Below are 21,163 nucleotides of genomic sequence, written 5' to 3'. Positions count from 1 at the left end.
ACTGCTTCTTTCTTGTGTTACTATTTTTCTTTTCTTTTTTTTTTTGGAACTTAAATCAGCATTTATGACTAGGTACTTCTACAGCAACATCATGTTATGACGGGGTTTTTTTGTTTAAATGTTTTGCAGGTTGTTGGAAGAGGGCATTTAGCCTGTATTTTTATTTGCTTGAATGTCTCACTGAACAATAGTCTGACATTTGCTTTGCAGAAACTATGAAGCACACAGTAAAGCACAGACCAAGAAATACGCTAAATGCAAATATGAATTTATGGCAAGAAACAACAGTGAGCTTTCAGTCATGAAAGAAGAGATCGTAGAGGTAATTCTTTTGCAAAGAGAAAACGTGAATTTCTAGTACTACTCAAAACTGAGGGTTCCTTTCCGGTGGGCAGCGGGGCTGTCCTTGGTGATTACTTCAATGTGTGTGATTTATCTCCCTTAATATGGAAAGTTCAAGTAATTTGTTTTGCATCGTAGCTGACATAAACGGAGATTCTGTGCTGACTTATGAACTGATGCTGTAGAGATCCATGCTAGAAATACATTTGTATGTTTCTTCCATCTTTTCTGGTGTTGCTTTTAAAAGCCTCATTTAGTAGTATTCAAATAACTGGCTCTGGCGAACGCTGTCTGTGTATGCACAGGGCACAGTGAGAGACTGTCCTTTTCCTGGAAGAGCTGGTACCCTGAAAGCTGGACACATTTGGAAGGGAGGGAGCAGCAGAGGGAGAAAATGCTGTGTATGAGATTGCACGGCAGGTAATCGGACTTCAGACTTCTCCTGGCCAGCCTGCTCCAATTCCCTGTTTACTCAGAAGTGCGCTCTCTCCAAATTTGTGCTCTCCAAGAACGATGCACTTTTTCTTGGGTTATTAGTAGTTACTTATTCCTTTTGTCAACAGCATATAGGTTTTGGAGACGCCAAAACTCTCTGTGCAAGTATTTGATTGTCAGTGCACTGTGTTGTCCAGCACATGGCTGAACTTACAGCGGTTCATTACACACCTGTCTTCTATATCCTTCCTTGAGAGCTATGTTTTGAAAAGAGTAGTACTACCATGTAGGATTAGTGGTGCTGATGATAAAAAAAGCCTACAGGGGTTTCTTAGGGACATCCGTGTAAAATCTGTTGGCAACCACAGAACCTGGCAAAGTTATGGTTTTGTTTTTAAATAAAGCACAGTCTAAGTACTGGCAGGAGGAAAGTCAGAAAAAATACATGACTAAATTGCCATATTATTTCAGATCCTGGATGACAGAAAGCAGTGGTGGAAGGTTCAGAATAAAAGTGGCAGCACAGGCTTTGTGCCAAACAACATTTTGGACCCTCTGAAGAATCAAGAAGGTGGTCTTGGATGGTCAGAGCCTGCGTATACACGCGCCATACAGGTACCGTCCACTCCTTGGGGGAAACTTTCTTTTGAAGTGTGTGAGTGTGTGTGGAGGAAGAAGAGATTCACAGGAAAGCTAAAAGATCTGCATGTTCCCCTGATATGATGGAAGAGTTCTATTTCTTTTACAGACCGAGGCTGATTTCTGTATTGCATAGAGTCTAACATGAGTATAAAGTTGATAAAGATACAGCAAAATCTTTTCCTTTAAGGGTTTGGGTTTTTTCCTGATTATTTGCATAAAGGTGGTAATTTCGATCCTAATGGATGTGTATGCATTTATTTTAATTGCAAATATCTTTTGTGGATTGATAGCTGTTGATGCCAAAGAAGGAGTTTGAATTATTTAAGGTAGGGTCATCTTTGTTTCTCCTAGCAGAGTGAATGCTAGCTTTTATTTTTATTTTCTGTCTTTGTGTGTCCCTATCTTAGTCATGAATTTATTTAATTATTGTAATTTTGGAGTCATAAAAAATAGGCATCTTTGCTTTTGAATTCACAAAGCAGGTATTTTTCAATTACTATGCCTGTGCATCAATAGTACTCTGTTCTCCTGACCTAATTTTGGGTTTCTTTCTGTCTTTCATGTTGTGGTGTGGAATTAAGGTTTTCTTGGTGGTTGTTTCTCTTACATGTTGAACAGAACTAGAGGATAAAATGCTAAAAATAAAATAAAAATCTTATGTCAGTGCAATTGTTCACTCAAGTGAAGATGTACAAGATAAAGTTGTAATGTGTATTTTTAGACAACCTTTAAGTGGGATGGAGGCTTATATAATAAGAGGTTGTATTTTCTCAGACCCGTTTCTTCCCTTTTATATCTAATGATTTGGAAAGGTTAGGCAAACAAGTTTGGATTAAGCAGAAATTCCAGGCCTGTCTGAATCAGACTTTTTCAGTCCAAATGCAAACCAAACTTCTGTTGAAACTTGAAGTTTGATTTAACTTGATTTAATCTAACATTCATTCCTTTGTGCCTACACACTCCGACTGATGACTGAAAAACTAGAAATGCCATAATGTTACTGCTGACTGTCTCTGCTGCAGGCTCATCTAAAAGTCCCTGTTGAAGGTGTCACTGTGCTGGATTTCGTGTGCACACCTATCATGAAAGCTGCAGCTTTTGCAGTATTTCCAGTCTTTCCATGGATATGGAAAGTCTCTTGAAAAACAGGTCCTATGCTATTTCTGGCACAATAATGTGGTAGACCTGTCTTGAGCTTGGTGGGCTTGAATCAGACTGTTTCTCAGTCTTTCCTGTCCCTAATTGTTTGCCTATAACATATGAGCTCATTCTAACTTGCTTATGGTTTTTTTTTTTGCCTGTCTGGGAAACAAAGCATGCATTTAGAGTGCTTTCAAATCCTGATTTAAAGATCTGACCTTTTTTTCTTTGGGTGCATGTCATTTTGTGTGTTTGGAATTTCCCAAGAAATCCTGAGCAGACTTTTGAGTAGAAGTTCTTACACTATTCTTTGTGATGCACCGCAGGTTTTGAAGTTTTCTCTTTGAAATAATGACAATACATAGGAAATAATAAATTTCATAAAGCATTCTCCACAGACCTATGAAAATTAGGATCAGAGAACAACACTTAAGATAATTTTGTTGCTTTGCCCTCTGGCAGGGCAGTCCATGGTTTGTTCTGTTTGTACATATTCAAACATGAGCTTGCAATACTGTGAAATTATTTAGGAATATAAAGAATTACACAGGGTAAAGGGAGTCTTTACCAAGACATGTCAGTAATGTTGTTCTTAACTTTATGGTGATTATTATAATTTTAGCACTTCTGAGCATGCTTATTTGTCTCTTTCCCTGTGGTAGATACATGGTTCATTTGTTTGCATAACCTTATTTATTTTCATAACAGCGTTATGAGACACTGCTGCTATTTCAGAGAGAAATGAGGCATTGAAGGGATGACTGCCTTGCCCAAGGTCAAACAGGAGAACTTGTGGGTAGAGCAGGAAATTGAAGCGGTTCCTATCAGTGCTTTTGCCAGACCCTGAACACAAGCAGGCTCAGCCCCTGGTGCTGTGCAGCTTTTGCCAGTCACCTAAGTCATCTTTGGTTTTTGAAAGACTGCTTTCCAAGTAGTCTGTCTGCTGCGACAAGCATCGTGATCGGCTTCAAGCCACAGAGGAGAGTTATGCACACTTACGGTAGAGTATTTCTCTACGGACTAATGACCTTCAAAGCACGGCTGACCAAGGGATGTTTCCAGTTTATTAGGAAAGATTAAGGATTCCACTAAAAGAGATCTTATTTTCATTCAGTTATCCTAGAGATGGACACCTTTTCTCTGAGATGGATGCCTCATTATCACAACTATTCTCAGAGCTGCAAAGTTTATTTTACTCTCGCTCTGTTCCCTCTCCTAGTGACCTCCGAGTCCACACACTAGATTAGGTCCTGATTTTTCTCGCAATCCTTTTCAGGATCCAGGACCCAGATAGCTACTTGAAAGCACTGAGCTGTCTAAGATGATACTTGCAGTAACATTGCAAACGATATCCTAGTTATTTCATCATCTTTGTGCGTCAGAGGCTGTAACATTGTCTTTCTTCTGGTCAGTTGAATTAGTCCCAGGAAAACCATATTCTTGCTTGTTTGGTACTTTTGTACAGTTAGGACAGCATTTTTCTGATTGTTTATGTTTTCCACTAATGTTGATTATTGTTTATCAGAGTTTCCTGTGGTGTTGGTTCTTTAGTCTGCCTGTTTATTGTCAACCAACAGTGGTACTTCACCATCCCATTATGTATGAACATAAACATTTTCCCAAGCACCCCAATTTCTTCTTTTGTACAAGTATTGCTGGTGAACCTAGAAAATAATTTCTCATAATATTTCCTATTTTCTGTGCATTTTTATTAACTTTTTTTAATGCTCTTGAAAATTGGGATAGAGGTGTGTATCTCAGTGGGCATGTTAATTAATCTCATGACACCCTTTGTGAGGTGAGACAGTTATGTTTTCAGTGATGTGTATGAAATCCTGAGGCACAGAGAGTAAATATTAAGCCAAGTGCAGTCCTGTATTCTTATTTTAAAAAAATATGACTGTCCACAGAAGTGTGACGATATGTCTAAGAGGCATGTTTACGGTACGTAAAAACCAAGACAAAAGTCTCCACCTCAATTGGGACAAGTGTCCTTCACATTTTTTGGCGATCTACCACCAAAACCTTTCTTTCAAGTCTCTTTGTGTAGCAGCTCACTTAAAATATCTCTGTGGGAAGTTGTTTCCCCTGAAGCACAGCATTTGTGCTCCAAGTTAGTATCACAGTGTCATACTCATCTTTTGCCAACTGCTATCTTTCCTGCAGATCATGAAGTGTTTGATAGTGAATTGATGCTGTTGCCAGGTGTTCATTTTGCAGTGACCAAAAAGTTGTCATATTTTTGACCAAGAGCCAGTATCTCTTTTAGCTCATTTCATATCAAATGCTCTTTAAAGTTGCCATCAGACCAAGACTTTTTGATGGCTTTAAAAAAAAAAGTTGTTTCCTGTCCAATTCAACATTGATCCAATCCCAAATTATGGGATACCACTTATTATACAAAAATGTACAAATAGTTGTAAAAAGGATTTCATTAATGATAGGGATTAAGTCCCCAGTTTGCCTTTCCCCCAGCCCCCCTCAAGAAATGGGGTCTAATTTTAGCTAATACCAATTTGAAGAAGTAAATTCTGTCTGAATTTCTCCTTCTTCCGTCCTAATATACTACTTACTTTCTGGCAAGAGTCTAGCAAGACGAGTTTGTAAATCCAGTAAAAACATACGGTTTTTTTACACCCCACAAAGAGCTAGTTAGGTGACCTGTAATGGCATTTTAATAGGCAGCTGTTTGACACTGCATAATAGCTGAGCCCACCAAATGAAACTCTGGCAAAAGACCTTGCTTGAAATTTGCCCTTCCAGTCTTGGGTATCTCATTGTCCCTTTTGGGTGAAGACACATAGTTGATTCTGTCTTATCTCTTAAAATGAGTCTCAAGAAAACATCCAAACCACAATGCTGTTACAGAACTAAGGCTGAATGCTCTGCAGCCCTCTTGGTGAACTCCTGTCACTGTGCAAACAGGAATGTGGCACTAAAATGTTCGGGAAGAGAGTAAATGGGAAGCTCCGTGTCTGTGTTAACTTCATGAGAGCATTTCCTAGCACTAATGCTAGTTATGGTTGTACCCAATGCCTTTTTATTGCTAAGTCTGTATTTGCCATAGTTTGAATACACGTATTCCCTTTTTTTGATGCAAAAGTATATTTGAAGATATGTTCCTGTTTTTTTTACAATGATCAAGAATTAGGGTTGATGCCAACAGAACTTTTACTCAAACTTATTATTTTGCTTACATTAAAAATAGATCGTATCATACTGAATCTTGATTTTTGACAAGATGCAGCCTGTAGTGTATTGAAAAAGAGCTTTGGGAAAAGCAAACCCAAAGATTTCTCTGGAAAAAAAAAAAAAAAAAGAGAAAAAAAAATCTAATCCCAGCAAGCTTTTCTAATACACACTCATGAAAAATCTGGATATATCATCACTGTTCCAAATAATTTAAAGGATTTTTTTCCAATTTCCATGAGTTGAGGATTGCAAGTTTATTGTCAAAAGAAAAAAATATGAGGAAGAAGGGAAAACAAAACCGAGAATTGTTTATTGTTCTTATGGCTGTCAGCACATTAGTGAGTACATGTCTGCCAGCAGCAACCTTTGCCTCATTTTCTTAAGCTAAAATAAATACGTTTCTTTTTTAATACCTGCCATGACTTAATTATTGCTGTTCTACAGTTGCAAGTGTTCTCTACATTCACCTTATGATCTGCAGTCCATTGTCAGTTTTTTGTTTGGGTTTCGTTTTTTATTAAACCTCTTTCTAAGTTTCTGCCTGGGTAGGTGCTTTGAAAAGAGCTCATTGCTTATATGGTGTCACATACGTATGTTTTGTAGCCAACACTCCATTATTCAAAAGAAGAAAATGAGAGTACCTCACTATGCGAGTTCCTTAGTGAGTAAGAAGAGGTAATTACTAGCACTGATGTTCCTTCATTTTAAATTGCTAATGTGTATGAAGTTTCAGGAGTGATGTGCAAAGCAGTCACTTTTTACCTTTCTAACAATACTATTTGATGTGATTTACTCCATTTTCCTCACAGCAATTGCTGGGAGAGCTTTCAGAGGTAACAAAATTACTCTTCTGATATTGAACCTCAAAAATTACTGTTTTGGACTATGTAGTCACCAAATTCCATAGTGCATGCTTGTGTTGTTGGTAGCAATGAATAGAAGTGATGGGATGAATGTGTGGATGTCCTGAAAAGATCTGGAGTTAAAAAAAGAAGCGTTAAAAAAAGAAACGTTAAATGTGTTTTTGGGCACTGTTCGACAAAATGTGAAGTGTATTTCAATGTGGCTTCATCTGTAAATTTAGAATTTGAGTGATGCTTCCAGCTTAATTTTTATTTTCTCTCCAGCAAGTCATTTTGATGAGGCCAGTGATTACAGTACAACATGTTTTTGAAACGACATCAGTAGCATCCATTGAGAGCTACGTGTCGTGTTTAGCTATCACTTTTTCTGGATTATGATTGTGGTGATGTGCAGTTGATGCCTTGGTTTGTAATGAATCCTCTCTGCCATAAAAAAGCCCTGCTTTTTCCTTGCATGTTGTTTGAGAAGGTTGGGGCACACAGGAGGGTACATTGTGGGGATAACAGTCTAGCAAACGGAATCCGTGAGCAAGATTAAAAAAATATCTGAATGTCATTAGAACATTCTAATATCTGTGAAATTTTTAAGTTCATTAACATGATTTTGGATATACCATAGTACATCTATAGATCATAAATTATGGTATATTTACTAGATACCTAGCAGGACACTCTCTTTCCACCAAAGGACAAGTTTCTTAAATACACATTATTCTGCTTGTTCTCTTTCATATTATGCATTTCACTTTTCTTGGCATTTGATATTTAAAAAAACATTTATTGTCTTAACATTGAAGTGATGGAATACAGAAAAGTTAATCATATGATTTTTTTTTTTTAATCTCCCCACAATGCACTGCACAAGTTGGACACAAAATTATTGAGATGAATGCCTTTGAACGACACAATTCCAGGGAAACAAAAAACCAAAAAAGTCTAATGGGGAATGTATTGTAAGACTATATGTTTGCTTCAGTAACTGACTTCTACAATTTAAGTGAAAAATTATCTAAGGGAAACAAAAGACTTTTCTCCTAGACTTAATTGATTGGCCATAGAAGCTGATGGGATAAATTTTCTGCTGGTGTAACTCAGCATAGCTTCGCTGTAATGGTCCCCGTTTACATTCAGTACAAAATGCCGTATCTATCAGTTAGACTCACCGAGTTGGGGATTCCTGTATAAGGGCACTTGCTGACATTTAATGGAAGTTTGTTGTCAGGGCAGTGATCTGCTGCTCAGATTCTAACATATGGCTCTTACAAATATTTCCCCACTTAATCTGCCATAAATCCTCCGCCTCCAAGGAAATAGGGAAAGGTATTTCAGGAAGGAGCAATGAATCTGGGGAATGTACTCATCTATTTTCATACCAAAGTAAGCAGACTTCTCATAACTAAGAAATGAGGCATCCCTATTGAGCAAACAAACTTTAATATTAAACTTTCAAGCTGTATTAGTCCAAAACTCCAGCGAGGGAGCACTGTTAAAACAATGAGATGTGGAGTTTGAACTGTTTGAAAGAAAAGCATAGCATAGGTTGCTTATGAGCTTCTGGGCTTGTCTGTCGTTGGGATTGCTTTGGGAAAATACAGATATCTTCCTCTAACTGGTGCCGTTCTAAAGGTAAAGGAGAAAAGAAATTACTCCCCAAAATTATTCTTGAGGCATCTGATAGTTAGTTATTGGCAGCAAGATAATTTGCATGTTGTTAGAACATTGCGTAAAGTGGGGGAAAAGAAACAACAGCCCTATTCCAAGAATTGCGAAGTTTGGGGTTTGGGGGTTTTTTTAGTTGGATTATTGCACTGGAGTGGCATGTAGTGACCACACAAATAGCTGAAAAGGCACAGCTGAATGGGTAGGAGGAGCAGGAACATCTTAAATTGCGTCTGCAATTCAAGAAACAGTGCCCAGTCTCAGTGACATTTGTAAGTCAAACCATTAGTCAGGCTTAGGTGTGGCTGGATATGTTAATTTTTCACTATTTTTTATATAACAACTCTGAAATACACATTTTTACACCAATAAAGTCCAACAATTCAAAAATTTTGGAAGCTGCTAAGAAGTGCCGGGTAATAGAATTTTGGAAGTTAAAACATTTCATTTATAGAACTGAATAGCTTGAAAGAAAGAGGTGTATTTCAGATCATGCCATTGCTGTGAACTTTGTGTCTAACAGAGAAGGAAATTGATGCCAAACTTTGATGCCAAATCAAGTTTTTGGCAAATTTTGGAACTACATCTGGCAAGTAAGATGTTTTTGTGTAATAAATGAAATCAGTTGGTGCACAGCATCCCAGCATTTTCTGCTGCAGAAACCTGAGTTTCTCCGACATCTTGTCCAGATTTTGTTGAACTGAGTTTCTTTGAATCTTTTCAGAAACAAAGGACGGACTACGTTGCAAAACAACCTGATCCAGTTCCTGCTACTCCTTCGCCACCTCCGACACCCGCTCCTGTCCCCGTGGCTGTCCCCCTCCCTCCCAGCGCACCAGCACCGATACCGGTTCCCGTGCCCAAAGCGCCAGCAACCATCAGCCGCCAAAGCAGCACCTCTAGCGACAGCGGTGCTAGTGTTGCACGAGACACCCAGAGGCAGAAGCAAGTTCCTGTGGATCGTAAGTTTGTCTAAGAAGCAAGAAAAAAAGTATTTCTCCCGCTCCTGTGTGTTTTGCTTAATCCTTAAATTCTTTAAAACCTTGTGTTTCAGGTAAATGTTTACGAAATACTTAGCTTCAACCCTATGTTTAAAATACACATTTTCTGTGTGTGTGTGTGTTCTGTCACTCGCTAATCTCAATGCTAAATAGGGACAAAACGCTTCTGCACTTGTCCCGGTCCTAAATCTTCTTCTTTTGCTGGGATCTCCAGTCAGTGGTTTTCAACAGTGTAAATGCCCATGCTGGTATTCTGGCTAATGTATGTTTTCCACCTGAACTCACTGCCCCATTACAATCTAAATTGCTTTTAAAATCAGTTAGGCTGTTTTTACACTTCTGTCCATGGTCATCCATATTTCTAGGGCATTTGCACCATTCTGGAACGTGTATCCCAGGCTTTTAAGAAGGCTTACAGGTCTGGCTGACGCATAGGAACCACGTCGTAACAGAGTTGTAGGAGACTTGGCTTAAAATCGGGTGCCCTTTAGCTTGGTCAAACAGCAGCAACCTGCAGGCCACTGAGCAAACTTTTCTGTCCTTGTCTTAGAGGATGAGAGAACATACTCTGTAGCCCTTTAGCTGGAAAACCATGGTAACCTGCATCCAGCGTTGCGTGGCAGTCATGAAAAGTTCTGATGAAGGCCACCTTGTATAAATATAAAGCCTAACTGCTACTGAGGCTCCTACTCTGTATTGACTGAAAAGCAAGTTAGGTTAGGAGAACTTATTTCTGTCCTAAATGAACTTTTAAGCCAAGCAATCACACTGCTTAAAATAACTGAAACTTGCAGGCAAGCATTTGCTATAGCTTTTAAAGTTACAGCTGTTAAAATAATGAGCTTTTTGCAGTTCAAGCATTGACAGCCTTTCCCATCCTCTGCCTCCCTACCTTGTCAGAAAATCCCACTTCCACTTGAGGTAAAAACTGGCACTGAGCATAATCCTTTCTGCAGAAGGGCTTCTTTTCCCCACTGTCCCCAGTGGATGGGAAGCATGTCTGCTTGGATAACCACACTCACGTGGTGGAGCCGGCTTCGACATTGCCTGGTGGTAGACAAGCTCTCACCTAAGCTCTGAACTCGAGAAAGCTCTGGAACCTTTTTAATATTTTCACATAACAAACTGGCTAGCTGGAAATTATAAATGGAGAACAACCTGGCAGGAGGAACAGGCTTCACTACCGTTTCCCCAAGAAACAGTAGGGCCAGCTTCAATTTGGTACTTTAAAAACAGAAACACGAGCAGTTATAAAAGATGGGGAAGGCAAGGGTGAATTTCACACACATACACACACAAAAATGATCATTTTATTTCCATGTAAGAAGGACTTTGCATGCTGTAGGTGTGTTTCCCTGAATCCACGATGGCCTTCTCTTATCCATTACAGATGGAAAATGTGAAGGCCATCCTGGCTTCAGGTACGGGGTGTGAGGTGTGAAGGGTTGCTGTAGAGGTTACAAGACATCTCTTGGCCTCTCAGCCTCCACTGAGGCCCTGGGACAGGCATGAGAGCTGTGGCTCAAGCCCAGTTTAATGGGCATCAGGTACCTCTCTGACCTCGCAGAATAGGTGCCTTTGGAAAGGTAATGGGCAACCCTGCATGTACACCCACTGCCCGAGTACCCACCTGAACCCTGCAGAGAACACGTGATGTAGCACCTGCTTCACACCGAGAGGGTCTTATTTACTTGTGATAATGCATCTAACAACAGTAAGAATCCGTTACCTAGCAGAAGAATCTGTTATCTAACAGCTAAATACTTATCTTCTAATATAGTCTTGGTCTAGATAAAACATAAGTCTTTCAAAAATCTGTGCAAATAGAAGGAAGATAGCAATTTTCTCGCTCTCTTCCTGTTTGGGAAAATAACTGGTGCATGCTTCGATAACATTGCCTAAAGGCTTTACTTGTATATCCCATCTCAGACCTTCACATATCACTGAGCACATGTCATTTTGGCTTCTGATTCACACTCTGGGGGAAAAAGCCCAACACAATAGGGCCTGAATGCCTCAAATATTTTACTAGAGATATTTAGTCCACGTTCAACCTGGGGCTATTTTATAAAAGAAAAAAGAAAATGGTTAAAACAAGTATTTTTCTTTTTTTGTTGAGGTGATTAAAAAGATAATCCTCAAAGTGTATGTAAAGCTTGTTTTTATTTGTCTAACTGGCTAGAGATGTTGATCATTGGAGAGGTTTTGGGAGAATATAAAAGGAAGGTAGAGAACAAAACATTTTTGCTATCTTACAGTTTTTTCATATTGAAGTTGTGCTGGTTTCCTCTGTTGCTATCAGTGTAATGCAAGAGAAGGAATAGCTTTTGCCATCTGAGTGCATCAGAGAAGGCGCTGTAGTTACGGTTTGTCTATCAAAGTGAGAAGGTTGAATAAAGATGATTAAAAATATATTGGTAAGGAAATCCTGATAATTTTTGAGATCACTTAAGTTGTGTGTCAAAGGACTTTTACAGTTATTCCAGAGTTACTGTTTAACTGTGCTAAATCGGTATCTTTTCTGTGCCCAAAAAGATATTTAAACCCTTTAGGATTTTACCTATTTTTTGTGAAATTATCCATAGAACTTTTTATATTCACTTTAAGCAATTTTCAATGTCATTATAATTGATTTTGTTGAAATGCATGAAAAGCATTTCAGTTTGTTGCCAACTAATGACCAGCAACTGAACTAAATGCTTGAGACAAATGGATTCTGCTGGACAGAGAATTTGTGCAGTTTTGTTTAAAAAAAAAGAAAAGCCTTGCCCAATGCCTCTGTGTCTGGTGAGAGCAACTACTACTTTCTTTTTTTTCTTTTTTTAGAGCAAAATGTGATATTGTTTCAGCTAACCCGTCACTCCAGGCTTGGAGTGAATTCAAATTTCTTAAAACCCTTTCAAAAATGTGATTACTATAATAGCTTATTAGATGTAAGGTGGTATGTGTCAGCAGCAGTGAAATCTCTTTGCCTACAATGACTTGCACTAAAAAGGTGAGCATTCAATTAAAAAAATGTTTGTGGAAAGTGCTGCTTTTCCACAATGTGAGCAATCTTATATTCTCCCTCATCTTTTTTGTTTTAATTTTTAAAACATTGTAATTCTATTTGAAGAAAGGCAAACTTTGATAATTGAATAACCCTCCGTGCCCATTTTCTTCTACAGCTTGGGTACTGTCAGACTGATCTACGCCTCTGTGCAACATCAGGCTCATCTCCTCTTTCTAGGGTCTCAGCTGAATTTTGTGTGGATTTTTTGGTTTTTTTGGGTTTTTTTGGTTTTTTTTGTTTTTTTTTTGCTTTTGTTTTGTTTTGCAAAGAGAGGAGTGGGAATATTGAAGTATTCCTGGGGAAAAAGAAGAATAATAATTCAGTCAGATCTAGTGAATGAATCTTTTAAAAAAAAAGTTTAAGTGGAGTATAAGAAATTACCTGGCTTTGATGAAGCAACCTTGAGAATAACTCTGGTGGGGCATCTCTCTCTCTAGGCAGAAAATCACAGATGGAGGAGGTGCAGGATGAACTTGTTCATCGGCTCACCATCGGCCGGGGCGCTGCCCAGAGGAAGTTCCACGTGCCACGACCAAACATCCCGGTAGTTAACATCACCTACGACTCTTCACCTGAGGATGTGAAAGCGTGGTTGCAGTCCAAAGGATTCAACCCTGTGTAAGTTTGAGGGCAAATGTAAGAAACCTTCTTAAAATTATTTTCCTGTCAGTAACTAGGATGTGGTCTGCCCACTTTTTAAAATCGAGCAGCCTTCTGAAAATCAAGACACATCAGCTGCACCCTTGGAAAACAGAATTTGCTTTTACATTATATATACATATATATTTACGCATATGTGTGTATAATATATTTATATCAATATATATCAATGTGGTTATAGATCTATAGAGATATAGATATATATATCGATGAAAAAAATTATATCTATTAGCCTCTACCAAAAGGTACTTGTAATAACAGACACCGAATTGGCTTCGAGTCCTGTTGCATAAAGTTTTGTCTTGATTTAGTAGCCCTACCTGAGACAATACAGGATGAAGACAATCTACTTCTCTCCCTTGGCTAGTGTATTTTTGCTTATTTCTTGTTTGTTCCCTTGGTGTGACCCCAGGACTGTCAACAGCCTTGGCGTGCTGACGGGCGCTCAGCTTTTCTCCCTCAATAAAGAGGAACTGAGGACTGTTTGCCCAGAAGGGTCCAGAGTCTACAGCCAAATTACGGTACAGAAATCTGCCTTGGAGGTATGTATAACCGTTCTTACTAACCTAATGCTGGGTCGCTGCTCTTGAACCTATAGAAGTAAAGAGCTTTTTCTGCAAGGCAACTGGCCTTTTCTCAGTTCCCGTCACTCTGATAAGTGTTATTTGTACCTGAGTTATTTGGCATTAACAAATAACAAAACACCAGGTGTGATGTCTCCCCACTTCTAAAGGGCTCCACAAAGCGTTAGGAAAAGCGCATGGTAGTACTCAAGTTTAAGACTGTAATCAGGCTGCAAGAAAGCAAAATGAGCCAAAAAGGGCTTTGAGGAAAACAATAGGAGAGAGTAAAATGCCCTTTTTATTGCCTCTTGCTCTGCCTGGTACTTGGACAAACAGGTGCTCCTGGTACTTTTGGTGGTGAGGAGTTAGTTTTGCTTTATCTTTGTAGAGGAGACTTGAGTTATTAGGCATGAGAAAGTGGTAGAGTGAGCTCACTGTTGAGTTGCTGGAGCGTGTCCAGCGAAGGGCAGCGAAGCTGGTGAGGGGTCTGGAGCACAAGTCTTATGAGGAGTGGCTGAGGGGACTGGTGTTGTTCAGTCTGGACAAGAGGAGGCTGAGGGGAGACCTTATCTCTCTCTACAACCACCTGAAAAGGGGTTGTGGTGAGGTGGGTGTTGGTCTCTTCTCCCAAGTAACCAGCTATAGGACGAGAGGCCTCAAGTTGCGCCAGGGGAGGTTTAGGCTGGATATTAGGAAAAATTTCTTTACTGAGGGAGTGGTGAAGCATTGGAAGAGGCTGCCCAGGGAGGTGGTGGAGTCACCATCACTGGAAGTGTTAAAAAAACATGTAGACGTGGCGCTTCGGGACATGGTTTAGTGTCATGGTGGTGTTGGGCTGACAGTTGGACTTGATGATCTTAAAGGTCTTTTCCAACTTTAATGATTCCGTGATTCTGTGAATCTCGATGCCTTTCAGATCAAACTCTGGGGCCATCTGTATTGGTGGGTTCCTAAGTGAGGGAAAACACATTTGACACTGTTAGCAGAATTACTGAGCTAAGGATCAAAGTAGCATATTCATTGCTCTGTGGCAGTTTGCTTTAATTACAGTAGTACCGTTCCTTAAACACCTTAAAAGCTTGTATACAGAGTTGTGCTAGGGAGAGTGCTTACCAATTTTAAACAAGCAAAATTGCAGGTGCATCTACTACTTTTTTTTAAATTTGCTGTTGCAAGTGGAGAAATGGACTCGATACTGTAGAGGTGAGCCTAGCCCAAATGAGAAGCTATATTCTTCACATCCTGTTTAAAAGAACATCTTGAAGAAGTTTAAAATGTATTTCTATCCCCTTGTAAAGCTGGGACTGTCTTGCTTAAATGATTTTACGCTTTAACTACCAGGCTTATTTTGAAAGACAAGTTTATGATGATGCACGTTTTACTGTTTACCTGAGCAGGGTGGATCAGAGAGCATCGCTTTCTAACACTGCTTTTTTCCCTTCTTCAAGCCCTGTTTTCCTGTGAGAAGCAGGTAGAAGTATTTCACTTTTATTCTTAGGAATATATGTTACTACAGTCCAGAGCAGTCCCTCATTTCCTAGTGCCAATACGTATGTATTCTTCAACTATTCTGGAACGTCAATGATCTTATTTCAGTTTCATAAGGCTTCTGTTCAGGTCTCACTCTGCATGAAACAGAGCAGTCAAAACTTGTCTAATAAATGCTCTATAAGTATTAATAAACAGGTACTGAAAGTTTAACAAGGTCATTGGATTTCAATAGTGAAAAGGTGATTGAAACATTTATTTCTGCCTCAGTTATTTGAGGTTTAACTGATGAATTTCAGAATTTATGCAATTCCTGATTGCTTTAGCCTGTTTTTTGTTGAATTATGCAAAACATTAAGTCACATCTTCCTTTCTGTCCCTATAATATTTCAAGTCGCAGGGTTTAGGAAGGCTGTCCTTGTTTAAGAGTAGCTATAGAAGTGAGTATCACAGCCAAAATGTCTACATGTGACCTAGCAAAGATGAACTTGCACGTTCCAAACAGGGCTATGTTCTTACTGCTCAAACTAGAAATGCTTCTAACAACAGAAGCATTTAAGCACACACATACTCATACCAGTGTCAGGCCTATTTTACAATTGAATGCTTTTTATAAGCAGTTACTGGGTTATGGGTTTGATCACGCTAATTGTCCTGCATGATTAATCAGTGATAAATTTTCTTGACGTTCTCTGGCATCCTTTACATAGTATTTGTGGTGTCATACTGCTGTAAATGACCCGGGTGTTAAGTACAAACAGCGATCGTAGCCAGAGACAGAGCAAACCCACGTACTCTCTAGCATCAGGGAACTCCGTGCCTCATCTTTATTTGTTATTTCTACTCGGGGTCTTCCACAAGTGTTTCTGGATTCATACCATTTCTGCAAGCCAGTGAGAGGACCACATCTCAGATTTGGGACTGCATTCCCAAATGCGGACAACCAGATCTTCGCCTTTATGCAGCTACAGTTTTCCTTTTAGTGTTATTCTACCTCAGGCAGAGGAATTCAGTATTTTGCAATCTGAATTCTAAGTGTTGTTGGAATTCAGTAATTTTACCTTTATGAGGAAAAAAATGAACAGGTACCATAATTTCAATTGCTTTATTTTCATGGTAACTTCATTCGGCCCTGAATCACACCAGAGTTTAAAACATCCAAGGAAGCAAGACTCCTAATGGAGTTTTGTGGCCCCTGCATAAACAGACTGCAGGTGTGAACGAGGTTTTTGGGGTTTAACAGCTTTCTGGGCCTGACCAAGCAAAAGCAGAAAGATAAGACTGTGTGAGACCAGCGTGTCAGGCAGCAGAGAGCTGGCCATAGCCAGGGTCAAACACCTCCTTTCTGCCAGAGGAAATGGTGGTGGGAAGCAGCGGTGTCTCGGGAGGAGGCAGGATGCACCACGCTCTTTGCACTGGTCAGATTCCCCCCTGGAGCTGTTTTCTGGGGTTGCTCCAGAGAGTTGAAGTTCACCTTGTATACCAAGTACAGTGCATCATAGCAACTTGGCTGGTCACCTATATGGATTCACTTTTTCATTGCAAAGTGAACATATTAATAGTTTCCATGATTATGAGTTTTTATCTGTCCATTCCCTTAACTTTTGTTGAGCATTTCAAGCTCTGGTGTTGAAAAGCGCTACAGAGGGTAAGTGTAGTGACACAATATCCCAAACACCACCTTTATCATCTCTAGAAGGGAACTCTTCAGGTCCACATTCTCACTGTCTTCCCACTCCATCAATGGGAAGCATCGGCACACATCCCTCTCAAACTGAAAATGGTTTCTATCTAATATATATATCAAATTGGCTGGAAGAATAGCTTCCTCTCTTTGACACCTCAGTGAAAGGAACGGCCCAGGCACAGAAGTGGGATTGAACGATGGATACCTCATGATACCTTTACTGATACCTCATGGTCTGGTTAGAGGCAAAGCTGGATAAATCACTAAGGCCAAGGTCTAGCAATCTGTTCCAAAAATTGTATTCCCAAGAACAGCCTTAGGCCACGTAGCTACCTGGTCTCCGAGTGGGATGCCCCTGTTGTGCTGTGCCACATGATGTATTGCAGGTGGTTTGGTTGAGCAGTGTTTCAAGCTCATCGGTCTTGTTGTTGTTGATGTTATCAGGAAGGTAAACTGTTTCAACCTTGGCTGCTCAGGCATTTTCAGAAAAAGATTTGCACATGACCTCTGGTAAAGCACGTTGTTAGGTATCTGCTGATTTTTTTATGCATGACTTAGTAAAGGGTGGCTGCTGCACTTGCTCTGTATCTGAATCCAAGAGGGCAAGGAAGAGACAAATTAAGGCAAGTAAAACTGTGCTCTCATCTTCGGGGAGTCAACTATAAACCCCATACTTTACCCTTCCACTCTGGGAGGAGAGCACAATGGCAATTTACCTAGCAGAAGCATCCTAGCCTCCCTCCCTGTGGACACCTAACCTGTCTGTCAGGTAACAGCATCAAATAATGCATTGTAATGGCTATAATGGGATAAATCTAAATTAAATTTTATACAGTGGAATAAATTTTCAGAGTTCAGAATCAATTGAAGGATTTTTTTCCCCTTAACAGTCCTGAAATTTGTTTTACAATTTTCAAAACCAGTTTCTGCTTCCTTATTCAGAGGCTATTTTGGAAAACAGTCTTGAAGCTTGGAAGGTCATGCCATAGCCAAATAACACCGCAGCGGCTATGGTTCTTGCTTTGTAATCCTCTAGTCTCATTCAAAGTCATGCACACTTTGGAAAGTTCTGCTCTAGTGGGTATGTGTCCTGGCCTTGCTAGTAACTTCTAATTTACATTGTGGAAGCAATCTGTTTGCAGCTAGCTCAGCAGACCTGTTTTTCACCCCGAGAGGTGAAATAAGGCCTCCTCCTCACAGTACTACACTGTTGCTAATGTAGTAATATGATTCAATTCTTATTACTGTGTTCTAAGTTTGAAGCCCGTGTCTCTGAACAGCAAATGTATGATGGCGTATTGTGTCATGGGATACTAAGATTAGGCATCTCAATCCTTATTTAAACCCATGTGCATGCATGAATTTTGTGCTTACATAAACCCTTGGTGGGTTTAGATTTATGTGCTTTAATTTCTAAATATGGTTGGCATGGTATTTAAGTACTCAAGGGCGGAATCCTAACAAACTTTCTGGGCTTTAACTCTGCTTTTACTGAGGCAATATTTCACCCCATAAATATCCAACACTTCTAGGGGCTTGCATGAGAATTAAAGATGTTCAGCAGTGCTAGAAGTCGAGCTGACACTTTTAATAGTCTGAAGTTCTTTTCTCATCCACGTTTACGGATAGTGTAAATCCTTTCCTATTCCAGATGTTATTTATCCAGATTCGTAGTGCATTTTTAGTTCTGGAGCTGCAAGGTGAGTTTAACTTGTTCAAACATCTATCTTAAAATGCTGGCAGGTGATCTTCATCATGTGTCAAAACCACAAGTAAACTCCCTCTCTTTTTTATTTGTTTATAGGCTAACAGTGGTAGTTCAGAACTACAAGAAATTATGAGAAGACGACAAGAAAAAATCAGTGCAGCTGCCACAGATTCAGGTGTGGAGTCCTTTGATGAAGGAAGCAGCCATTAAAATGTCTTTCCTCTTTTCTTTAATTCCATTGTCCATAGCATTATACCATCCAGCTTTGCTTTAGGAAGCAGTTCAGGGGAATGTCTTACAATATTGTAAACGTAACTAGCCACCATAAAGAAAATTTGCAGTAGTCTCCACTACTACTACAGAAGCTGCTGGCTTCTCATCATTAAAAAGGAACAGATGAGAAATTCAGTGGAGGTTCCTGACAGGTGAAAATATTGGTACATGATTCATTTACACCCAAAGATGAGTCTTGGCTTTATGGAATTAACTATGCCATGACAAACTGGAACGTGTCTTTGTTTGTGATTCATCTGAGGGAAGCTGAGCCAGCAATAAAAAAGCATTTGAACCCTTCAGTAATAATAAGACTCTGAATCCCATCTCTTGCTGTAGTTTGCAATTATGTCTTTTTGGCTCAGTCTTTCTTGTCATGCGCTCGGCTGCAGGATGTTTAGTTAAGTCGTTGATGCCAGCAATCGGAAAGGAAATGTTTAGAGAATGAACAGCAGCCTGACATAGACTGAATATTTCTTGCATCACTCCCAAGATGTTTTATTACTAATGATGGTGTTTATAGCAAAATAATACTCTGTACATTGATTTTATCGATACTTCACTCGTGATGAACTATAATATTGTACAAGAAGGAATGACTAGAAAAATAGTAACACAACTCAGCTGAAAGAGGTGATCAGATCTGCTGTAGGTAGCCATGAAACAATTCACAGTACTTTTTTTTTAAATATACTTGCATTTTTTTGTTTGTAACTTAACCCATCAAAAGAACAGTGTATAATCTAGACTTCTTTGTGTGTTGATCCCAGATGTCAGTTTTTCCTTATGTAAAAAGCTGTTGTTCCTTTATAAACCTAATCTTTTGGAAAAGTGGATTCCTGGAGGCAAAAAGGTGAGAAAAGGAAACATCCCTTCCAGCAAATATTATTTTTGAAGATGCAATGGTTTTTGTCACAAAATTTCACATGGTTGTGTGATTTTATATATAATATATGTATTATATATAATATATCACTTAATTTAGACAGATTTAATCATCTAGTTTGATTAAGTATCATAGTGCCTTTTTCACATGAATCAGCTTAAAGTTTGCAATAAACAGTATTTCTTGTCTGTTAAATAGTTGTATCTTTGTGGCTACAAAGGTGGTAATGAAATAAGAAAGAGCTCTTGATTTTTTGCCATTAGTTTGCTTTTCCTCTGTGTACAAGGGAAAAAAGCATCCTATTCATTTTTCATAAAAGAAAAATTTAAATTCTTAATAAAGGTGTTTAGTGCCATTTATTGTAAATGTCCTTAGAAATACTTCTTCTGTGTGTTTGTTATGTGTCTGTGTATATTTTTACATTTAATATATATTCTTCATGCCTGTGAAAAGTACGTAGGTTCTACACCTGTCATATAAATGTAGTCTTATTCAGAAACGGGTCAAGAAGTGACAAATCCCAAGCTGAAGACTCCAACTGCCTAAGACAGACAAGAATTCATGTCTTAGTGAAAGAAACAATGATTCTTGATTGCTTTCCCCCTGTAGGAAACATTTGAACCAGCACATCTGCATGATAACTGCATCCATTCAACCCATAGACGTAGCTTTACGGGGGAATATCGTCTGTCTCCCTGCCTGTCCTGGCATTGAAGGTCAAGCCCAGTTGTCCGAAGGCTTGATGTATTCTCTGATTCACATTTAAAATTTCCTTTTCCCCACCCTCCCTTAGTAAGTGTCCATACCCAGCCTGGAGTGTTCACCGTACAGCAGTGTCCCCTACACTGGGTGGTGAATGACTAAGAAAACAAAGGAAGATCTGAAGCTACTCTTACATAGATGCTTTGTTACTTGTAAGTACGGGAGTAGGAAACTTTTTAAAAGTACTTTCTCTGGAAAGTATGTTTGATTCCATAAAAGACACTGTGGTGATTATCTACACCTTTGGTTCCCCCTGTTAATTACCAAAATATGAACCCAATATTCATATTCTCTTCAGGCTTATTCTAGCATTCAGCAGACAGTTTGCTTTTGCCCCAAAGGAGGCATCAGCTCTGAGGCTCTTCAGACTTTGTGGCGTCTGGCCTTGGAGGAGGCACCCATGTTTCATCTCTTGAGGCTTCAAAAAACAACTGGGTTTTTGAAGCTGGGGTGTCTGTGTAGCTGTTGAGTTGTATAGAAAGAGCCAGATGAGTTTGAATGTGGTCAGTGCGCTCAGAGACACCTTTGGAGATACTTGGAAGGAAAATGGGAAGCCCCTTCCGTATACTTAAGGGGGATAAGCAGAATAATCTGGGGGGCTGGAGGTTGGTTGATTTGTTTGTTTCTGTGGTTTTTTTTTCATAGTTTTCAAATTAACTACTAATGACTTATCAACCCAGTATGACACAAGTTGTGTCTTACCCTTTAACTTTGCTGTACTAGACTTTATGATTCCTGAGTTGGTCTGTGAAATCTGCGTGGCATTAAGGCAGATATTTCCCTTTTTGCTGGAATTTCCTTGATGGTTTA

At 39.3% G+C, this 21,163-nt stretch overlaps 1 protein-coding gene across 3 annotated transcripts in view; it reads left to right on the top strand.

Annotated features, from left to right (window-relative positions):
* The window catches only part of EPS8 (EGFR pathway substrate 8, signaling adaptor), a gene marked incomplete at both ends in the record, with an annotated part of 53,144 nt that extends 34,502 nt beyond the window's left edge, over window positions 1-18,642 (top strand). Inside the window, 7 exons of one of the 3 annotated variants that reach the window (XM_082014400.1) lie at window positions 211-322; window positions 1,249-1,392; window positions 6,561-6,584; window positions 8,998-9,235; window positions 12,764-12,944; window positions 13,399-13,528; window positions 18,529-18,642. In XM_082014400.1, the coding sequence (XP_081870526.1) occupies window positions 211-322; window positions 1,249-1,392; window positions 6,561-6,584; window positions 8,998-9,235; window positions 12,764-12,944; window positions 13,399-13,528; window positions 18,529-18,642 (943 nt within the window). Of the gene's footprint in view, window positions 1-210; window positions 323-1,248; window positions 1,393-1,709; window positions 1,746-6,560; window positions 6,585-8,997; window positions 9,236-12,763; window positions 12,945-13,398; window positions 13,529-18,528 lie in introns of all 3 variants that reach the window. The other 2 variants (XM_082014399.1, XM_082014401.1) reach the window with 2 other exon arrangements.
* Window positions 18,643-21,163: the final 2,521 nt, after the last annotated feature.

Source organism: Phaethon aethereus (assembly GCF_964289735.1).
Source record: "Phaethon aethereus genome assembly, chromosome: 1".
In the NCBI taxonomy this organism is placed as follows: Eukaryota; Metazoa; Chordata; class Aves; order Phaethontiformes; family Phaethontidae; genus Phaethon; species Phaethon aethereus.
The sequence above is the reverse complement of the archived record's forward strand: the minus strand, read 5'-3'. Positions and strand labels throughout refer to the sequence as shown.